This window comes from Oryctolagus cuniculus, chromosome 5, assembly GCF_964237555.1.
Source record: "Oryctolagus cuniculus chromosome 5, mOryCun1.1, whole genome shotgun sequence".
NCBI classification, from domain to species: Eukaryota; Metazoa; Chordata; class Mammalia; order Lagomorpha; family Leporidae; genus Oryctolagus; species Oryctolagus cuniculus.
The window spans coordinates 69,426,674-69,448,861 of record NC_091436.1 but is presented as its reverse complement, the minus strand read 5'-3'; the positions used below and the strand labels follow the sequence as shown (position 1 = coordinate 69,448,861).

Sequence of the window (22,188 nt, the reverse complement as noted above, 5' to 3'; positions counted from 1 at the left end):
AATTAAACTTTATCCTCCTAAAATTTTTGATTCTCCAGAAATCATAATTTTACAGAAAATTATTTGATCACAATATGACATTTAAAGACATGTAAAGACATGTAGAAATAACGCTTCTTTTATTCAGGAAGTTGTGAGTAGTTGCTTTGTCCATTCATGTACCGTCACTTTTTCTCACTTAAAACTGCCTCTATACCTTCTCTGAGAGTTTATTTTCAGCTTCAGATCTTATATTTCTGATGTTTCAAGAGATCCACTAAGGAGTAAACATGTTTATCCCTTTCCCCCCTTCCTCCCTCCCTTCCTTCGTTCCTTCCCTCCTTCCAGAAGCTAGAGCCCTTGTAATCTGGTACATGAGATTTTGGGGTAATTTGTAAGAAGATAATTTTTTTAAAGATTCATTTACTTATTTGAAAGGTAGAGTTACAGAGAGGCAATGGCAAAGAATGAAAGAGAGAGAGAGAGAGAGAGAGAGAGAGTCCTTCCATCTGCTGGTTTACTCTACAAATAGCTTCAATGGCTGGAGTTGAGTCAATCTGAAGCCGGGAGCTAGGAGCTCTGCTGGTGGTGGCTTTACCCAGTATGCTCAGTGCCAGCCCTGAAGAAAATTTTTAAAATTATAATATTTTTGTGCCAATATGAATAATATATTTAAATAATCAAAATAATCCCAACTGAGTGCAGCAATATAAAAAGAACCAAAGATCCGAGCTTTCATAATAAAAATCTGAAGACTAACATGAGCTTTTGGAAATAACTGACTTATTTTGATAGTTGCTTTTTAAAAATATTTATTTTCTTTCATCTTAAATGTGGGGAAATTTAAACAAAATATTTCATGTTATCTTAAAAATAAAAAAAAAAGGAAAGAACACAGTCACCCTGACTGGAACTGAAGAAGATTATCCATTTTGGATTTGTAGTGGCTCAGAAATTTTTGTGTACCTTGCTTCACTCATTTATTTTCATTTGTCCGGCCCCTTAGGTATTGAGGACGGACTTTTACTTGCAGTGGTATGTGGTATAACACATTTATAATTTCTTCCATTGTTTTCTACTCAAACTTAGAGATCTCTTGAAAAACTAATGTACATCTTACTCAGAGCAACTTCAGAGTGTGAACCCTCATCTTTTCTAAATTGATTCAAAATGCTGTCATTTATTTTCTTGCCAGCACATGGATTGAAACTGGAGTTGGGACTTGGGAAAAACTTTAAGCTTGATATATCCAGTTAATGACTGCTCACTTCATTAGCACTAAGTGAGAGGCTGTTATAACAAGGGTGACAGATCCTTTTGTTCTTTGATCTCAACGTGTCCTTGAGATCTTTCCACTAAGTGAAATTTCAGTTCACATTCGACTTCAAATAGCATTTATGTAAAAATGCTTCCAAGCATCATCAAATTGTGTTGAAAAGAAGCATGCATTCATTGTGGAATTATTGTTTTGTTTTAAAAATACTTACACGAAATCAGTGTCAGGACAAGGAAAACATGTCAATGATATACTGTCATAGATTATATTCCCTGCATTATTTAATCCTGATAAAAGCCTTAGCATGAAATATACTTTGTATATTTGATTAAGCCCAAATTATCAATGACACATTGCTCAGGAAAATAAGTGTGATGAAGTTTGCTAGCACTGGAACATACTTATGTTTCCAATCAATTCCAGAAACAGGAAGCTAAGCTGGCAAAAAAATCAAATGGTATCCATGATTTTCTGAGAAGTAGGTAGTTTGTAGTTTTTATTTACTGCTTCTTGGGAATGGAATGCAGAATATTACATATGAAGACACTAGCATAAACATCTCAATTCTGCTCAGTGAGTATAGTGAATTGAAAATAAAATAATATTTTTAATGGTTCTCACGATGAAAAATAAGAGAGTACAAGCCATTTCACAGGATTAAGATTTTTCTATATTCAAATACTGACTCTCCCAGTCACCACATACCCACACTTGTTTATTAATTGTGCTTCTACAAAATAAACTAGATCTCTGTGTTAATCAGGTATAGTATTTTTCTAAGGACTATAAGTACACTATTTGTTTCAGTTACTATGCTTCTAGCTGACATATTTTAAAGCTATAATTCTATTTAAAGTGGAGACTCCCCCATAAATCAAAATTTATTTTGTAGGGAAAGTAATGGTTAATCAGAATTTTCTTTTCAGAGTAAAAGTGATCTTACAGCTGGAGCTAGGCTAGACATGGCAAAGTAATAAAAACTCAATAGCTAAATAAGATGACCTTAATTTATGATAATTTATTGCATGTCAGAGAGAAAGCACAAGGTTGTCATTCTTACATTATGTTAAGATTTCCCTCAGTCAGACATTATGCCCCTTGGAATATATAAGGTTTTGCTGATAGAGAATGATAGAGAATTTGGAGAGCTGTATGAATGGATGGATAGAGGGTTTTTTTTTAATGTTATTTATAGTATATGAATTTCATATATAAAGATTCAGCAATGTAGTGATACTTTCAACTTTATTGTCTCCTATCCATGCTCTCACCGTTCATCCTCCTTCCTCTCCTGTTTCAATTCTTACATTTTACAAAGATCTATTTTTAGTTAACTATATACTCATAAGATTAATCCTACAGATAGTCAATGAATAGTATATAAAAAAAAAATGTTTCTCAGCAGTCAAGACAAGGGCTGTTAAAAATCATTGCATCTCAGCCGGTGCCACGGCTCACTAGGCTAATCCTCCATCTAGCGGCGCCGGCACACCGGGTTCTAGTCCCGGTCTGGGCGCCAGATTCTGTGCTGGTTGCCCCTCTTCCAGGCCAGCTCTCTGCTGTGGCCTGCAGTGCAGTGGAGGATGGCCCAAGTGCTTGGGCCCTGCACCCCATGGGAGACCCTGAGAAGCACCTGGCTCCTGCCTTCAGATCAGCGTGGTGTGCCAGCCGCAGCGTGCTGGCTGCGGTGGCCATTGGAGGGTGAAGCAACGGCAAAAAGGAAAACCTTTCTCTCTGTCTCTCTCTCTCATTGTCCACTCTGCCTGTAAAAAAAAAGGAAAAAAAAATCATTGCATCTCAAAGCGTCAAATTCACTTCTATAGATTACCTTTTATGTACTCTTATTAGTTACCACAGACCAAGAAGAACATGTGATATTTGTCTTTCTGGGACTGGTTTATTTCACTAAGCAGATGGAGGTTTGACAGTTTGAAAGACAGGTAGATAGTTGGAGAAAACTGTCCTATCTAAACAGGTAAATAATAATACTACATGACCCAGGCTGATCATCCAGTAACTCTGTATTAATCATATTTTCATGACCATAACTAAATACCTAAGACAAGGTACTTATGAAGAAAAGTAGTTCATTTTGGCTCATGTTTTCGAGGCTCACAGTCCAAGATCAGGTAGGCCCTATGGTTTGGTATCTGGTGATGGTAGTGAATGGAGATGTTGGGGTATGGCAAAGGAGGGATCCCATGAAAGCCAATAAACAGAGACATTTTTATAACTAATCCTCTCTCAAAAATTACCTACAATGACCTAAGGTACTTCTGTTAGGCCCACAAACTAGAAACTATAATTGGATTAAGCTTTTTTGCTCTTAATACCATCCATTTATGACTGAGATTTAAGGCCCATATAGTATAAGGAGCCTAATCTGCTTGAAACCATAAGGTAATCAAGGTAGAAAACAGTACGGGCTCAGCTAATGCACTGTGGCATGAAGTGGTTGTTGTGGAGGGGACCAGAATTTACACTGAGCATTGGCATTAGAGTAGTAATTAAATGAAAGCATAAGTAAGAAAGTAGGAAACAAACATTTCCCTAGTAAAAAGATACTTTAAAAAGTGAAGAAAAATAAAACTAACAGATAAGTTTATAAGTTTATTTTGGATGCAAAAACTTTTTGAAAGCCATGCATAGTTTTTTCCCATAATATGTAATTGTAATGAACTTTTAGAAGATCTCTTATATGAATTAACTTCATTTTTTTACATCCAAATAAACTTTGAAAATTCTATTTTCTTTTTCCCTCCCATAACTTCCCTCCCACCCGCAACCCTCCCATCTCCTGCTCCCTCTCCCATTCCATTCACATCAAGATTCATTTTCAATTATCTTTATATACAGAAGATCAATTTAGTATATATTAAGTATATATTAAGTAAAGATACTCTTGACTTTTTAACGAGAGACTCGGAAGATAGGTTTAAGCTGAAACAAAATCATGGCATCAGTAATTAAAAAAACATTGAAATGTTTAAACATTTTTTTGTAAGAATGGAAACATGATGGGTGAATTTTTGCAGAATAGTAAAATGTGTACAATATTGTTTTAGAGAAAAAGTTTACACTTTAGATGCAAACTATCTCTGGGCCTGAAAAAGCAATAATACCAATCCCTTGGGACAGATCTTGAAAGATGCATGTCGTTCAATATTTTTCTATGCTTCTGGGCAACCTATTGGCAAAGATAACACTTATCATGTATAAGGTAATGCAGATGGATGTCTTTCCTCATCAGTATAAATACTAAATTCCATTTTATAATTCTATTTATATTATTGTCTTATCTAATAGGAACATTTTTCCCTCAAAGCAAAAAATGATAAACAAATAAACAACCTCTCACAAAAAAAATCTTACAATGTCAGCCTACAAATTTCTAGATTTATGAGTTAAATTGCTGTAATGATTTTTGAATGGTCAAAGTCTTCTGTTATTCATATAACAAATATGAATGACTGTGTTACCGACAAAGCAGTAGGTGACATTAAATACAGTTTGTAAAGTATGATTGCCTTACATTATTTTTGTTTACTCTTGGAAAACTTCATTTTTCCCCCTAGTTCCCTAAAAAATAGGAAGCTACAGTTTTATCAATGTTTTGTTTTCCGTGTCAAACAGTTCCTAGACATGGACTAAATAAACATCCTTGAATCCTGTGTGTTTCTTTTGCAGAGTTCTCCTTATGGCTTCACTTACTTTCCAATGATCTGAACTCAGTTTTCCTTTGGGAGATATGGCTATATTTTAAAAACTGTACCTATAAAATATATGCAATCTATTCTTTCTATATTAATAAATATTAAATTAAAGAAGGGGACGTGCTCTTCCTTAAAAACAAAATTCATGATTTCGTTCATAATCTACAGAGACGTAGGTCAGTGCTGCGGCGTAAGCAGTAAAATGGCCTTGTGCAGAGCCGGCAACACATAGGGGCTGCTTCAGTTCCCATCCAGCTCCCTGCTAATGTGCCTGCTAAAGCAGAGGGAGATGGCCCAAGTCCTTGGACCTCTGCACCCATGTGGGAGACCTGGGTTAATCTCTGTGATCCCAGCTTCAGACTGACCCAGCCCTGGCCGTTGCAACTATTTGGGGAGTGACCCACAGGATGGAAGACCTCTCTCTCTCTAACTCTGCTTATCAAATAAATAAATAAATCTTGAGAAAGATTATCCACTTAGCTAGTTAATCTTCTGTTCTCTTTTTTCAATTGTTTTTCCAAACTGAAAATTACTGTGGCACACTGTGGAGCCCTCATCTGATCACCCTAATTTTGAATCATGAAATTTTGGATCTTTGAAATACTTAACACATTCTCTTCTTGCGTAGGTTCTCCATATCGTGACAAAATCACCATAGCAATTCTTCAGCTGCAAGAAGAAGGCAAACTGCACATGATGAAGGAGAAGTGGTGGAGGGGCAATGGTTGCCCAGAGGAGGAGAGCAAAGAGGCCAGTGCCCTGGGGGTTCAAAACATCGGTGGCATCTTCATTGTTCTGGCAGCCGGCTTGGTGCTCTCAGTTTTTGTGGCAGTGGGAGAGTTTTTATACAAATCCAAAAAAAATGCTCAATTGGAAAAGGTAAATGACACTTTTTTGAAACTTAAAACAATTATTATTGTTGTTACAGTGAAACAGAAATCAAAAGATTTTTTATCTTTCCAACCAGAGTAGTGCTATGAATTATGGCTATTAACGGTCTTATGTCATCCATTTTATAACACAAATCCTCTTTTGTGAAATATAAATTATATTTTGCAAAAAGACTCATGCTCACTCTTGTGCTTTCCAATTTAATTATTATTTCTTTAGTTATATAGCTCCTTTTAGGACAAATAGCTATTTCTAACTTTATTGATGCTTAAAAGGAGAAAAATTTTTGTTGGTTGAAGTTCTTGCAGTTAATTTAATTAAGGGAAATAGTTCATGAAGGAAACAAAATTGGAAACTGTAATACTCATATGAATACTTCTGTACAATTAAGAAAAGGTTTTTAGAGCACCATAATAGCTAACAGCTTTGAGAAAGTATTAAGTGAAAATTCTACTTAAATATCCTTATTTCAGTGTGTTTCTAGTTGAAAAAAACCTTTAATTTTCACTGTGGAAATTGCAATTAGCTTTCTACATTAATAAATGTATGAAATATTGTGGTTTCTTTTTCATCTTTAATGTGATTCTTAATGATTCTTTTATTTCCTTGAGTCAAAGTCATTATAAGAATATGTAAAAGTGTGAAGAATATTGTGACTATTTTTTTTATTTTAGTACATTTTATTATTCTGTAGAAATGTTTTTTAACCTATTCTTGAAAAGTTTGAGATAATTTACATTATAAATTTCTAGTGCTATAACTTCCTCATTTTTATAAATGAGGAAGAATCACTCTTTTAGATGGTACATGACCTTTTTAATATGTAAATTTATATATCTGGACATGACATAACATTTTTTCAGTCTTCCAGAAATCTATTATTTTATATTTTTGTATATAAAAATATTTAATGAAACACATTAGTTCTTAGATCCTAACATCCCACTCTGTGGTAGGATGAAATTATATTACCATTACAGTTTGAAAGATTTATGCATTTTATTAGTAATTAGAGTAAGAAAGTGATATTGTAAAAACAATACTAAGCAAATGAATAAGATAATATTCCACTAACATTTTTTGAAGTCTTTGTGCCTTTTAAATTGGTATATGAAAATATGGTTGGAAAATAATAATTTCTATTATGAAATTTTGTCTTTTCTGGAATAATAAACTTTGAATATATATGTATATGCACATGTATTTCACTATAGTACTTGAGACTTGGAAATACTTTTAAAGTTGACCATTTTGATAGCCCTCTTTACCTATGACTAAAATAACCAACTGATTATGTATCTATCTGCCTGTCTTTTAAATCAGTAGTGAAGTTGGCTCCAGTAACATATTTTTAAAAGATTATCATAAGAAAAAATACATTTCTATATTATTTAAAATGATAAATTAAATGATTTTGGATTTATTAAAAGTGACCATTTTCTTTATTGTGATAAATCAGCCTCTGGAGCTTCATTCTTCATTTTTTCTTTAGAGAAACATCTGTTATGTTATACTATACAACTATTTGACACCTTACTAAATTTATTAAAATTAGCCATAAAATATTATCAGAAGGTATAAAATATGCATGATTACATACAGAAATTCACAGTTTATGTACACTTATCATGATTGTGTTTTTAACTTAGATTTCTTAAATTTAGAAAGGTAACTGCTGTGAAATTGCTTATTTAGTCAATAAATATTTATTGAGAACCAAATCTGCAAAGAATTGTATTTTGCACATTGAAGGTAAGCAAGAATGTATTAGAATTCCAACCCCAAAATGCTTTGTTATTATCTCTTTTGTCTTTTCCTTACTCTTGTTTATCTTTTCGTAGTTTACAATATTCCAGTGTCTTTTAAAAAGAAGAAACGAACTTTCCTATCTTTGTCTAAATAACACTGTTAGATAATCAATATACACATAGTTTAATTGAATATAAAATATGTGAAGGAAAATTATGAACAATGAAAATCTTCCCATATCAAATCTTACTTCTTATGATGATGCTGTTATAACAACAAATATTATTGATGAAAGAGGAAAATAAAATGTTTTTTATACTACATGTGTTACAAAAGTTATTAGGAAAACAGCGCTTCACTGTAGCTTTCATTTATGTCCAAGAATTTTGATAATCAAAAGCAGTCTAGGGATGTATAATTTTTAGGTGAACTCAGGCAAAAAAAGGAACAAAAAAAAGAAAGGTAAAATGGAAATATATGGCCATTGAAAGTTTCAGAGTGTAAACTTTACTCCCTTCAAATAATAAGAGAGCATATTGTAACTTCTGTAATGGTGGCTTTTATTATGATAGAACTCAAGGCATCAAGGATACACTGTTTTCACTTTTTCAAATGTTTAAGATTATATGTTTACCTTTCTGATTTTTCCAACATAATTTGACCATTTTTAAAGATACTCTGATTTTTTTCTTATTTACCATGTCTGAAAAAATAATCAAAATGTAGTTTCTGTAATTAATTTTCATTTTAACTTCCTTTTCTTTGGGTTTAAATACATTGCTACTTACAGTTCACTGTATAAACAATCTAAGAAGGTTCTGCATAGCTGCGACAATCATCCATGGCTTTTCGGTTTATAGATTTTTTTAGAAACATATTGTTATACTATTTGGATGTTTACAGCTGAAACGAATTGCTTCATATATAGAATTTTGTTTTCTCTGATAATATTTATGAAAATATACTGGATTTGTAACCATGAAGTATAGTTGATTATAACAATTTTACAAAACCATTTCATAAAAACTATGGCTTATTTGTGTTTAAATTTACTCATTCTTAAATATTTGAGTATGTTCTCTTATAGAAAGTGTACATGATTTTGACTTCTTTTGATTTTTAGCAATAACAGTAATGCATCTGATATAGTTTAATCTTTTTCCAACTTGTCTATAGAAATATTTCTTTCTAATGTGATTAAAAATGAATTTGCCTGTACAAAAGCTGTTTGGTGGAACTACTTGAACATGAATTATTGAGTCTCCTGCAATGAAAATAATGTTAACAGTGCCAAAAGTATTCCCTCATTACTTAAATGTAAACTAATTATGGAAAATGTGTCAGAAATAAAAACATAATTAGTGTTAAGATATTGAATTTGTAAGGTAGGTATATTCTCTTGAACATACCTTTTGTTCCAACTTCCCTCTAAGTTATTTGAACTATATGGTATTTTAAAAAAACATATGGCATTTTTTTTAGGACATAGTGCTTTTCAGTTGATGTAGTTGTTTCAGTTATAGAACACTAGTAAATCTTATTTATGATAATCTCTAAATAATTATATTTTAAATCTTTACTTAATTGAAAGGCAGAATTACAGACAGAACAGGAGAGAGAATTACTTGGACCATCTTCCACTGCTTTTCCCATTTGCATTAGCTGTGAACTGGTTCAGAATTGTAGCAGCCAGAACTTAAACAGGTGTATATATGGTATGCCGGCATTGTAAGCGGTGGCTTAAGCTGCTGTGCCCCAATGCCAGCCCCAATAATTATATTTTTCATGTCACTGATATTCCAAAAAGAATTTTAAATGTATCTAGTTGAGAGGCAAAGACAGATAATATATAGAGAGGGACTGACAGAAAAGCTGTCAAATATTTATTAACTCCTCAAATATCTTCAATGGCCAGGACCAGGCCAGACAAAACCTGGGAACCAGGAATGCAATCAAGATTTTGCATGTGGAAAGCAAGGACACAGCTACTTGAACCATCACCTGAGGATCTGCATTGGTAGTAAGCTGAAATCATGAAATAGAGCTGGAAATGGAATTTAGGCACTCCCACTGGAATGTAGGCATTCCAACCCATATCTTAAATGCTACTCCAAATGCCTGTCTCCACACCCACCAATACCCCAACTGCGGGGAGTGGGGAAGAAACTGAGGGCACACATAGTGTTCTTCAATCTACAGCCAAATAAACTTAGACAATGACAGTAAATCAGAGTAGGAAGAAGCACAATTAAAGATGAAACACTGAATTTGGGATATGATGAGAAAATCCTTATTGTCTAATTTAAGCCTCAAAAGTAGGGATCCTAGCCGGTGCCGCGACTCACTAGGCTAATCCTCCGCCTTGCGGCGCCGGCACACTGGGTTCTAGTCCCAGTCGGGGCACCAGATTCTGTCCTGGTTGCCCCCCTTCCAGGCCAGCTCTCTGCTGTGGCCAGGGAGTGCAGTGGAGGATGGCCCAAGTGCTTGGGCCCTGCACCCCATGGGAGACCAGGATAAGTACCTGGCTCCTGCCATCGGATTAGTGCGGTGCGCTGCAGCGGCCATTGGAGGGTGAACCAACAGCAAAGGAAGACCTTTCTCCCTGTCTCTCTCTCACTGTCCACTCTGCCTGTCAAAAAAAAAAAAAAAAAAAAAAAAAAAAGTAGGGATCCTTGGTGAAAAATCATTCACAGAGAGAACACACATCAAAGCTGGATAGATCTGTAATTCACGGAAACAGAAGAGTGAAAACAGGTTGTTTACAGATTCTTGTTTACAATCTGGTTTGACAATGTTGAAGAACTAGCTGTATCAGGAGCTTTTAAAAATTTCATTTATTGAATAAGCTGTAGGAATATAGCCAGTATTATAAATTTTTAGCAAATATTTTATTTCAATATTTACAATTTCTTCATAATGCCTTTTTACAGTACATGGAATATTTGTGTTTATTTTCATTTATTACAAATGCTATAATTTATAACCTCTTAAGTTATCATAAAATAAAAGTTCTACATAAATTTTATAAGTTTCTACATTAAATGTCAATGTTAGAAAATTTCAGTAGAAGAAAATTTTGTTGTAAAGCATGTTGCTTTACAAAAGATAAAACTTAAAAATAACTTTGTAAAATAGTCTATCATATATTTTTTAATGTGACTCCTTTTCTTTGAGAGCTAAGTGTTTTTCAATTTCCATTGGTGATATGTATAACGACTAACTGGGTGGATTTTTTTTTTCATGTCCTTTAATAGAAAGAGAAAATACTTCAAAATGAAGTTCCAATCTTCAAAACAACTAAAGGATTTATGCATCACTAATTTATGACAACTCATACTCTTTTTCTCCCTCACAAGTGATACTATAAAGTTGTAACTTGCTAGATAATTTCATTAATTTATTTTAATGAATGACTAGCATTTTAAAAGCACAATTTGTTTGAATAAAAAACTACTCTGAAAGCTGTTTATATATTATTCCTTTTTTGTGCAGATAAGGGTCAAGTATGTTTCTAAAGTCAATGTTGTGTAGAATACCACTGTTTAAACTATGTTGTACTGTATAAATGAAGGCCAAATACTTATTTATTTTCTTGGATAGTGTTTCTCCCTGAAGTTTTACCAAGAAAATATGTTTATTAGGAGTGTGAATCAGGTAAACAGATTATGGCCATACATTATGAGCTGTATGTTATTCTTCTTTCTTTATCTAAATATTACGCATGACTTGGAATTAAGAAGACTTTGTTTAAGTTTACTTGGCAATTATAAACTTTTTAACATATATAGATAAAATGAATAAAAGTTTAATGAACCCATAACAATGATGTTTTAAAAATTGAGAAATTTAATATGTAGAGTTTTGAAAATGTAACTGGCATTTAATAAATAGCTGCCATTATAACAGTGTCATTATTATTTATAAAGCTGACAGATTTTAAGTGGTAAACCTTAGGAAAAGAGAGTTAGCCAAGATTTAAGTATTAGTTATTAGATTTTTTTGAAAATTTATATCGTTATGAATGGTAGGAAGAGTATGGTTAACATTGCTTTTTTTTGTAAAATGTGTTTTGAAGCTCATAGACTAAGGTGGCGTTGAAACTAGTCAGACCTTATTTATTGATTTAAGAAAAGTTTAAATAGAAGTGTAAAAACATATAATAATGCTCCATTTTTTCTGTCTTACTGTACTTACAAAATGCAATTTGAAAATATGCGGGTAATTCTTTTTGGAATGTTTTAATATTCTGTTGTGTTTACTAGTATAAAATAAATCTGACTAAAGCATGACATCTGTTATACTTAACCCACTAAGACAGATATGTATTTCATGTTACCAATGTTTTTTCTGCTTATAATTTAGTGTACAAGAAATTAAAATTTAGTAAGAACAGAGTTCAAATGAATAGCTCAGCTGAGAATGAAATTATTATTAATGAGGGAAGCTAACATAATACAAAAACTGTCCTGGTTTAGATACTAGTTATCTGTATGATCCCAGGTATATAACTTGATATCTTAAGCTTTAGTTTCTCTATCTGTAAAATTATAATGATTAACAAATACACCCTATACCTAGAGTCCCTTCTGATTGCTGCATAGCTTACATAAGTCATATACTTTTTTCAAAGGAAATAGTTGCTTTAAAACAGAATATAAAGATCAAAGTTGTTATGTATTTTTTAACATGAGTGTTTTATACAGTGATTTTTCATACCTCATTCCTTGACTATTATATTTGTATAGATAAAGGTATATTTAAGTTTCTTATGTATAATATTTGATATTTTTAATGTCTTCCACTTAAGATAGTATAAATTAAAATTTATGGGCCACATTTAATGGTATAAATTATATAATAATTTATAATAATAGTATAAATTAATAGTATAAATAATAATAGTATAAATATAATAATAGTATAAATTAAAATTTAATGGGCCACATTAAATGACTTTTCTCTTATTTAGTACTTTTATATTAAATATTATATATTACATCACATGTACATTTTACACTTTAACTATTATGCTATTTTGGTATTATCTAATGTTATATAATTTTATGCAATTGAGATCAATAACTGTTTTGATCTGCCCCTATTACATCTGATTCATCATTATTGAGGAAATTCCCTATCTAGTCATAAATTAATTTGCAAGTGTTTAAAGATGGACTATAGTCAAAATTAGTTAACAAGTAATTTGAATGGAAAACAAAACAGTTTGGTTAATATGTGCTAGTATAGTTTAGAATATTAAGCTACACTATCAGACAGACAGCTCAAGGGTATTTTGGTAGGAATTCAAGTATGTAAAAATGGTTTGAAATTACTCTAATGAATAATGAAATACCATGCAATTAATTTTATATTACCAAAGAATAGAACAGCAAGATACATAAAGTAGGTTTCCTCCTTAAACGTGAATATTAAAATAGACTTTATAGTAACAAATAATATTGCATGAGCATTTCTTGTACAGTTGATAAATAAGTAGAAATATCCAATATGAGTAATGAGCTTAAGCTTTTTTTACATGCATTATTGTTTTTAAAACATGACATCCTACATACAATGGTTCTAACTTAAAAATGAAGTTTAAATATGGCAAGTTTCTAAGGTTAAAAAAAATTTGTCCTCCAAAAGGTACCACATTATATACAGAAATCTATAAATCAGAAAGTTAGGTTATTGAGAATAAATTACTCTCTGAAACTAATGAAACTCTTGAGAAGATTTATTTATGAACTATAAATCTTTTCTAATTATACTTAAAATATAAAATGGAGCTTTATGTAAATATAGCCACGTTCATACTTTTAAGGTTTTGAGACCTTTATTTTTTTCAAGAATTATAGATGTGTAAATATAGCTTGCATCATTCAATATAGTGAATTTTATAAAGATTACTACTAATTTAATGTAATTATACATGCTAACAGCTCAAAGATTTAAATTTTCATTTTCAGGAATCTTCTATTTGGTTAGTGCCACCATACCATCCAGACACTGTTTAGTAAACTTTTGAAACTTACTAAAAGAGGTTTTTAATGATGGTTAGTATCATTGTGCCTTTCTTTTTTCTTTTTGTAGTCTGTCATATTAATGTGGAGAGACATTTTTATTGTTGTTTTCAACCTATGGAACTTTGCTTATTTAATGACACAATGTGTGGGGTTCCTGCCTAGAAAGGAGAAGTGATTTAATAGGCAAGATAGTGTCCTTTTGCTTTCTTCTTTCCTCCCTGGATCTCTTCTTCACTCTCTTCCCTTCCTTCCTTGTTTTTATTCTTTCTCCCCCTCCTTTGTTTTATTGCTTCTTCTACCTCTTCCTCTTCCTCTTCCCCTTCTTCCTCTACGGCTTTTCTTCTTCCTCCCCCATCTCCAATCCTTTCTTCCTTGTCATTATTATCATGTTTATAACTTGGAAAATTCTGTTATGTGCATTCAGGATTTGCAAAAAATTTATTTAACTCTAATCATTATATGAGGCAGAAAAAATTGTCTATTAAATTGTAAGAAATTCAAACATTATTTAAAACTGTTAGTGGCTTTTTGGTAGCATATAGCACAGAGAAACAACTATATATCATGAAACTCTGTATGGTTTTAATTTTTGATACAGAGATGATAATATGAAATTTATATTCCAGAACTGTAAAAGAAACCTAAGTATGTTTGTCCTAGTATCAGAAGTGAATAGCATTTTATGATATCCATAAATTTCTTCAATTATTCATTTTGATTCCAGTATCTTGCTCAAATATAAAGATTTTCGGGTTTATTATGGATTAGATATATGCTCTAATTGAGAAGAGAATCTGTTGTCTCATGGTGACTTTACTAATAAAATAAATGCTATTTTTTCAGGAGAACTTACCGTGATAAATTAAAAATTAATTAAAAAATTCAACTAATTTAGAAATAAATTAGTATAATTGGTATTTTGAAATTATATCATTAAGACAATTGAGTGGTTAATGATTGTTTGACCATAATATTCACTTTCTATTGTTTTTGTAAAATAGATAAAGCCTACAATAGTAATGGTGTGCTACAGATTGAAAAAACTTCTATATTTTTAATATAATTTACTTAAAATGATTTGAAATTATAAAAGATGAAACTATTCTGCTCTTTGATTAGAAAGTGTTTTGATATGCATATTTTATTACTCAGAATTATAAATTATTATTTGAAATTTTTAAAATAGTTTTTTATATTTTCATTAAAAGAAAAAAGTAAGTATAGAATCTAAAGCAGTTTACTCAACTTTTCATAAATAAAATAATCATTTTACAGTTGAACATGCTTGTACATTTGTAAGTTTGTTATTTAGATTATTATTTTAGTGCAAAGATTAATATTTCTATTACATTCTGTTTGAAAACTACTACAATAAAAATGTCTGAAATGTAGTTAACATTTGAGGGATTATTGGTTTTAAATAAAGTCTTGTTTCAAAAACTTCAACACTATTCACATAACATTTTTAAGTGTCAACCGAAATCATTTTGAGCTGAATATGTTTTCTAATTAATTCTTCTGTTAAATGTTTCAACAGAGAATCAAGACTAAGTTACCTCAAGACTATGTATTCCTTCCCCTTTTGGAGTCAAATTTTCCCATTTCTACAGTGTTGTCATCATCATCTTCTTCATCATCATTATCATCATGTTCTTAATAAGTACATCTCATAGTAGGTATTAAGCAATGAGGAGTGCTGTATCCATATATTGGCTATCAGATGCCATATAAATCCTTTAATAGAAATATAATTCATGAGCTATGGAAGTGTATAATCTAAGACATATTAAATAACTCATGACAATGACACATAATTCACGAAAAACATTTAGTCATCACACATTACAAACTCTTATAATTCAATATTTTTCTAATTCAATGTTATTAAAAATGCTAAAACTTTACTTGATTTAATTAGATAACCTGGATAGAATACATTTTGCTCAGCTTCTAAACCCTGAATTTTTTAAAAAAAAAATGAGAATTGAGAACAGTTATTAAATGACAATTAAAACATTAGGGTTGTGTTAGCCATTGTTAATTCTCTCAACACCAAAAGAACACCTGTATATTCTACCAGTACTGTGAGAACTTGATTGGTCTCCACAGTTCAAGGAGTGTGATTCGCAGAAGACCTGGAAGCCCCCTAGAAAATATGATAGTGAGTGACAAATACCGGGGTGGGGTGACGTGGGTGGGGTGGAGTGGAGTGAGTGGGAGTGTAAAACTACATCCAATGAAAATAATAAGCCTCCTCAACTGGAAAAGCCTTTGTAAAGAAGTTAAAATCTGACCACATCCCGAGGTGAAGGATAAAGCTGGAGTGATGTGATGGATGAAATAACTCAGCAGGCTACCAGAGAAAGGAGATTCAAAGGAGACAAGCTGCAGAGGTCCAAGCAGAGAAAGCTGCATAGAGTGGTTGGAAAAGGACGGGGCCCGGGGACAGAGATGAATCAGAGAAGTTGAAGGCATGATAAGAAAAAGTATCTGGATTTGATGAAACTTAGAGAAGGAAATGCTATTAATATCGGAGTTTGAAAAAATAGATTGTCCTGGTAATTGTGAGTATTTAGAGAAGGAATGAGTAGACAAGATTTACAAGGATCACTAAGCAAACATGTTTAAGAAACCCATAAAAAAAATGAGCATATGTCCATGTCAAAATCACAAAAGTAAGTGATAGAATATCTTGTTGGATTCTCAGATGTGAGCTGCAGAAAATCCCTCCCTTCTCTGAATTAGTTTTCTGATACATAGATGTTTTGCTGTTTCAAATACTGTTTTGAATATCATAAAAATTTTAAGCGCAAATAGATTTCAGAAACATCAGACATATGTATGAGGGGCTTCAAAAAGTTTGGAAAAAAAAACCACGTGAACTAATAGATAATGCACTTGTCCATAAACATTTTGAGGCTTCTCATAGGGTATTAAATATTTTCATCCTATATTCTCTTGGAACTGATCTAGGATGGTAATCAATATTACTTAAAGCAAAAAGAAAAAAAAGTCTCCACATGCATATCTATCAGGTTTATTACATTATGTTTTCATGCCACTTTTTAGAGTTGTGTAAATTTGTCATACTGTCCACATTTTTCTTTGTCATCTATATTTTTGGTTCTTGCATAGAGTGAGCCTAAGACCAGCCCATGTGTGTTTTGATGACCATATGTACTGGATTTATGAATCTGATTTATGTGTAACTAACATTCATGTATCTCAACCAGGTGGGAAGAAAGCTAACAAAATTTTGTTTCATGAATATAATTCAGTAATATAAATTTTGAAGAGCGTAATAATTAGTCACAGATTTACAGAATTTCTAGCATATGTACTGCCAATGAGAGAAAAATTAAGAAGAAAAACATTTATAGGGTCATTTTTTCCCTCATAGGATAAATTAGTTACCCACTTTCAGTTATCAAGATGATGAAAACAAAAATTTTAATATCTGTTCACAGGTGTTTAACATGCTACAATTGGTCATTTCATGATTAAATCTTATTTGTTTTTAATCATCATAAATGTTTTTGTAGACATAATCAAAAATAGATAATTGAGTACAAGAAATTATTTTTCATATTTTTGTCTGTGTGAGTGTTATTTTTGTTGTTAAGAGATACACAATGAAAATTTGATGTTTAAAGAAAAAACTGTATAACTAATGTTGTGATCTGAAAACTACCTCATTTCTTCTATTTTTTTTAAACTATCAAGCAAAGATTTCCGGTCTAGATGTGTTTGTGTTTGTACTTAAATTTTAAAGTAGATGTCTATCTTATGTTCATAAATTTTACATCTGTCATATAAAATTTATTATTATACATTGTTAGTAGGAAGTTCATTTCAATATCCGGTGGAGATTTCTTTAAACTAGCCTTGTTTGCAGAATATTTTAATTATTATGTGAATTAAAAATATAGCCATTTGTTATAACCTTTATGATGAAACTTTCCAAATCTCCAAGACTTATGTTGTGCTTGTTAAGAATGATTTTAATATTGTTGCTGAGTACTTAGCGTTTACCTGAATTGTAATATCAATTTTTTCTGTATTCTATAGCGGTCCTTCTGTAGTGCCATGGTAGAAGAACTGAGGATGTCCCTGAAGTGCCAGCGTCGGCTAAAACATAAGCCACAGGCCCCCGTGATTGTGAAAACAGAAGAAGTGATCAACATGCACACATTTAACGACAGAAGGTTGCCAGGTAAAGAAACCATGGCATAAAGCTGGGAGGCCAATCACCCAAGCACAAACTGTCGTCTTTTTTCCAAACAATTTAGCGAGAATGTTTCCTGTGGAAATATGCAACCTGTGCAAAATAAAATGAGTTACCTCATGCCGCTGTGTCTATGAACTAGAGACTCTGTGATCTAAGCAGTTGCAATGATCAGACTTGATTTACAAGCGTCATGGATCAACCAAGTTACACGGGGTTACACTGTTTATCATGTTTATCTTCTGAGTGAATGTTACACGCGCATTTTGTGGCTGGTTCCAAATGCAGTCCAGTGAGAAATTACAGGTTCCTTTTGAAGCCCAACTGTTGCCAGGAGATGGAATATCAATGCCCAACATGGTAACCAGTAAAAAAAGAAAAAGTCTTTATGAATAAAAATACATGGAATCGGCAAAAACTGTAGTATTACAAGAAACAGTACAGTCTTCTGAGCACCCAGATAATAGAGGTGGTGGTGTTACTAGCCCCTAACTACTCAGTACAATTGTCATCTGAATAGACAATATGTGTTTATAGGATGTGAAAAAAATGTAATGCAAAACAAATCTGAAGTCCACCGCAAGTGGAATATAAAGCAGATCTTCATCACTTATTTTTCTTCCTTTTCTTCTTTTTTTGACAGTCTGTGTTATGGATTGAGATATAAATGTCAATTACCAAGGCAATAATATATTTTTCTTAAATTCACCAAGGCAGGGGATTTTACATACAATTCTACCAGATCCCAACCTGTGCCCCTGACATCCTTTCCCTAATCCCAAACAGGAAATTAAAAGAGCAACAGTTGGTTTAGCGATTCTGAGTTGAAAGATTGATGTTTTGCGATCTTTGTCTGAGGTTGTAAAAGAGGGCTGAATTTTAGAGTAATGTGGAAGACTGGAGCTTTCATTCTAACATTCCAATATGTTAACTAAAACCCTCATTCCTCTGTAAATGAACTTGGTGGCACCTGGGCAGATCTTAGTGATAGGAGAAAGGGGACTGGTCATCAATAGGAAAGTATGTGAAGAGAACTTTGAAGTGGACTGCATTTATCAATACAGTCACAATGTTAAATGAACAAAATTCTTGAGCAGTTTTTTTTCAAAAAAATGTTCAGGTTTATTTGTGGAAATGCAAGATTTCTATGAAAATAGTTTTTGTATGGAAATTTTTGTAATACTTTTTATCAACAAAATAAGAACATGTGTTCCTGTCAGGGGTGTGATGTCAAGCATGAATGGTAGTGCGTGTGCACCACCAACGTTTGGTGAAAACTATTTTTATCAAGAAAAAAAAGGAATCATAGAAAAGAAATATTTTCAAGTTAGATAATATAAAAGCTAGGTGCACTACCACCACTGCTTACCATGCCACACCCCTGGTTTCCACGAGGCTGAGAACATGCTGTAATGAACAATTGTGTGTAAAATGGTAAAAGACACAGACCTCTTGACAACATTGTGATAACAGTTGAGTGCACACAGTTTGCTGTTTGAATCCAATTGCACAAAATTTAAAAAAAATCATTAAAATTATGTCCATTTTACTTTCATCTTGGACTTTCATTTTTCTTTTGTACGTGTAAGTGAATGCAGCATATTTTCTTTGCAGTACAATGTCCTTGCTTGAGTTCTCCTAGGTAATAGAGGATGGCCATTTCCCAAGGTTGGAGGAGCTACTCCTTAGATCTAGGAAAAACTGGACTGGGCTATTTAAAGTGATCTTAGGGTTAGGTCCATTAAAATGAGGATAATAGATCTCGAGGTGACAGTCATGATCTTATCCCCTCTCTGAGATATCTATTCAATGGATTCTGTAAGACTATATAGTGATCATTGATAATTTTAGGTGAAGTTCAACTCATAGCTAATGTAAGAATTACTGTGCAATGACGATCACATGTAATTCAGTAGAAGGAGATGAAATGAACTCAAATAGTATATTAACTATATATATATATATATATTTTCTTTTGGACAGGCAGAGTTATACAGTGAGAGAGAGAGAGACAGAGACAGAGACAGAGAGAAAGGTCTTCCTTTTTCCGTTGGTTCACCCACCAAGTGGCTGCTACAGCTGGTGCGCTGCACCAATCCAAAGCTACGAGCCAGGTGCCTCCTCCTGGTCTCCCATGCAGGTGCAGTGCCCAAGGACCTGGGCCATCCTCCACTGCACTCTAGGGCCACACCAGAGAGCTGGACTGGAAGAGGAGCAACTGGGACAGAATCTGGCGCCCCAACCAGGACTAGAGCCCGGGGGTGTCGGCACCGCAGGCGGAGTACTAGCCAAGTGAGCTGTGGAACCGGCCTATTAACAATATTTTATCACAGATTTGTATATTTATATACTTTAATAAAAATATGACTACAATAACTAACGGAAACTAAATACAAAGAAAAAAGCTCTGTAAGCTATTTCTTTAAACATAAAAGTTGCATAATCATATTGCTTAATATACAAATTCAATTAAAAAATTAAATGCCTGAGTACTTTCTAAATTTCTGGTGTCATGGTTATGTTAACATTTATATTTCAATGATAATTTTTTCTTAAAGTATAATTTTATAGAAATGGGCATGCTGAAAATATCAACATTGCTTTATTTAGTGGTAATAGGTGCAAATACTTCATAAAAATATCCAGATTTTGGATAGTATTTTGTTTTATATCATCAGAAAATAAATTTTACAGCACTTTTAAATTTCAGTTACTCTTTAGAGTAAACAATCTTAAATAACACGCAGGAAATTATAAATTTAATTACTTTCAAGCAGTCAGAAAATAATTATTTAGATTTTTAATAAAATTTGACATTATTTTTGATAAATTTTGAAAAGTATATAGAACTCTGTATTTTAATTCTGTAACTAATATGGAATATACACATAATATATGTAAGATCTACTATTCATTTTCTTAAACGTATCTATATTATTTCCAAAGCAGATATTTCTCTATTCATTGGTGCTTATACCTATATGATATATTAATCATAATTGTAATATAATATTAATTAAAATGAATTGCAAACAATTAAATAAACACACCTCTCTGGAAAGGCAGTATATTGGAGTCAGCATTTTCCTCTAGAATAACACTCAAATTGTAAGAGGCAGAAAACCTTTGTGCTGGTGAGCAATATAATCTTTGACTTCAGGTAATCAATGGAGTCATGAACGAACTTTAACCAGGTTGAAAACACTAACAGTTTTTATTAATGTATATAAAACTAAATCTGAGCCATTATGGGAGAACCAAAAATATATTCACATATTTACAACTGAGTGATGCTAGCAACTAGAATATTATGAAGATATATTCTTTTTTACCATTTTTAAATAAGTAATGATTAGAATGTTCCAAATATTGTGAAAATGTATATATATACATACACATTATTATTATTATTATTGAACTATACATACTAACACTAATGATTCCAAAGTATTTTAGCTCCACAATACTTTTAGTTTATGTTAATTACAGAATATACATGCAGATATGTGCATACAATGAAATGTACAACAATATAGAACAAAACTGTTCCAAGGTAATGGGATGTTTAATGTATTCTGAGTCTAGACTTGGTGAAGCTCATCTCCAGCTCTTGGGTGTAAGTTTCAGAAGAAAGCTTTCAAAAAGAGGAGTACCCAGCTTTTGCAGAGACAGAGCATCAAAGATTCAAGAACTTCATCAGTGTGTGACTGCCACAAACAGTGAATAAGAATATGGGCTAGGCTTACCTGGGAAATTTGCAGAATTAAAAAATAGTTCAATGGCTATGAGGATTTTGGTCATGATAGTTCTGAGTGTGTCTGTGAATTGTGTCACACTGCTCTAATGTTTACTGATGGGTGGTTCTCTGTTTCTGTGGTACAATTATTAACTTTTGTGTTTTCATTTATTCATTTATCTTGTTTGAGAGAGAGAGAGAGAAAGAGACTGACTTATATCTGCTGGTTTGCTTCTCAAATGCCAGCAACAGCTAGGGCTAGCCCTGGCTGAAGTTAAGGCCCAGGAATTCAAATCAGATCTCCCACATGGGTGACAGGGATTCAGCTCCTTGAACCATAACCACTGTCCCTTAACAAGAAACTAGAATCAAGAATGGAGCCAGGACTCAAACCCAGCACCCTAGTATGGGATGTGAGTATTCAAAGTGACATGTTAGCTGCTATGTCTGATGCTCACTCTGAACCACAGTATTTCTTTTCTTGATTTCTCTGGATCTCCTTTGACTCTATAGTGTGGTGAATTTCCTATTGCTTCTAATGTACATCCTTCCTTTTCCTTAAAACTCTATAATATAGGCAACTTCTAGTGAAA

At 32.4% G+C, this 22,188-nt stretch overlaps 1 protein-coding gene across 5 annotated transcripts in view; it reads left to right on the top strand.

The window, feature by feature from the left end:
* The window catches only part of GRIK2 (glutamate ionotropic receptor kainate type subunit 2), a 733,451-nt gene extending 714,039 nt beyond the window's left edge, over positions 1–19,412 (top strand). For 2 of the 5 annotated variants that reach the window (XM_017345301.3, XM_051855437.2), the window contains 2 exons: positions 5,597–5,847; positions 17,703–18,015. In XM_017345301.3, the coding sequence (XP_017200790.1) occupies positions 5,597–5,847; positions 17,703–17,867 (416 nt within the window). In that variant the 3' untranslated portion in view covers positions 17,868–18,015. Of the gene's footprint in view, positions 1–5,596; positions 5,848–13,577; positions 13,665–15,171; positions 15,307–17,702 lie in introns of all 5 variants that reach the window. The other 3 variants (XR_011388963.1, XM_051855435.2, XM_008263318.4) reach the window with 3 other exon arrangements.
* Positions 19,413–22,188: the final 2,776 nt, after the last annotated feature.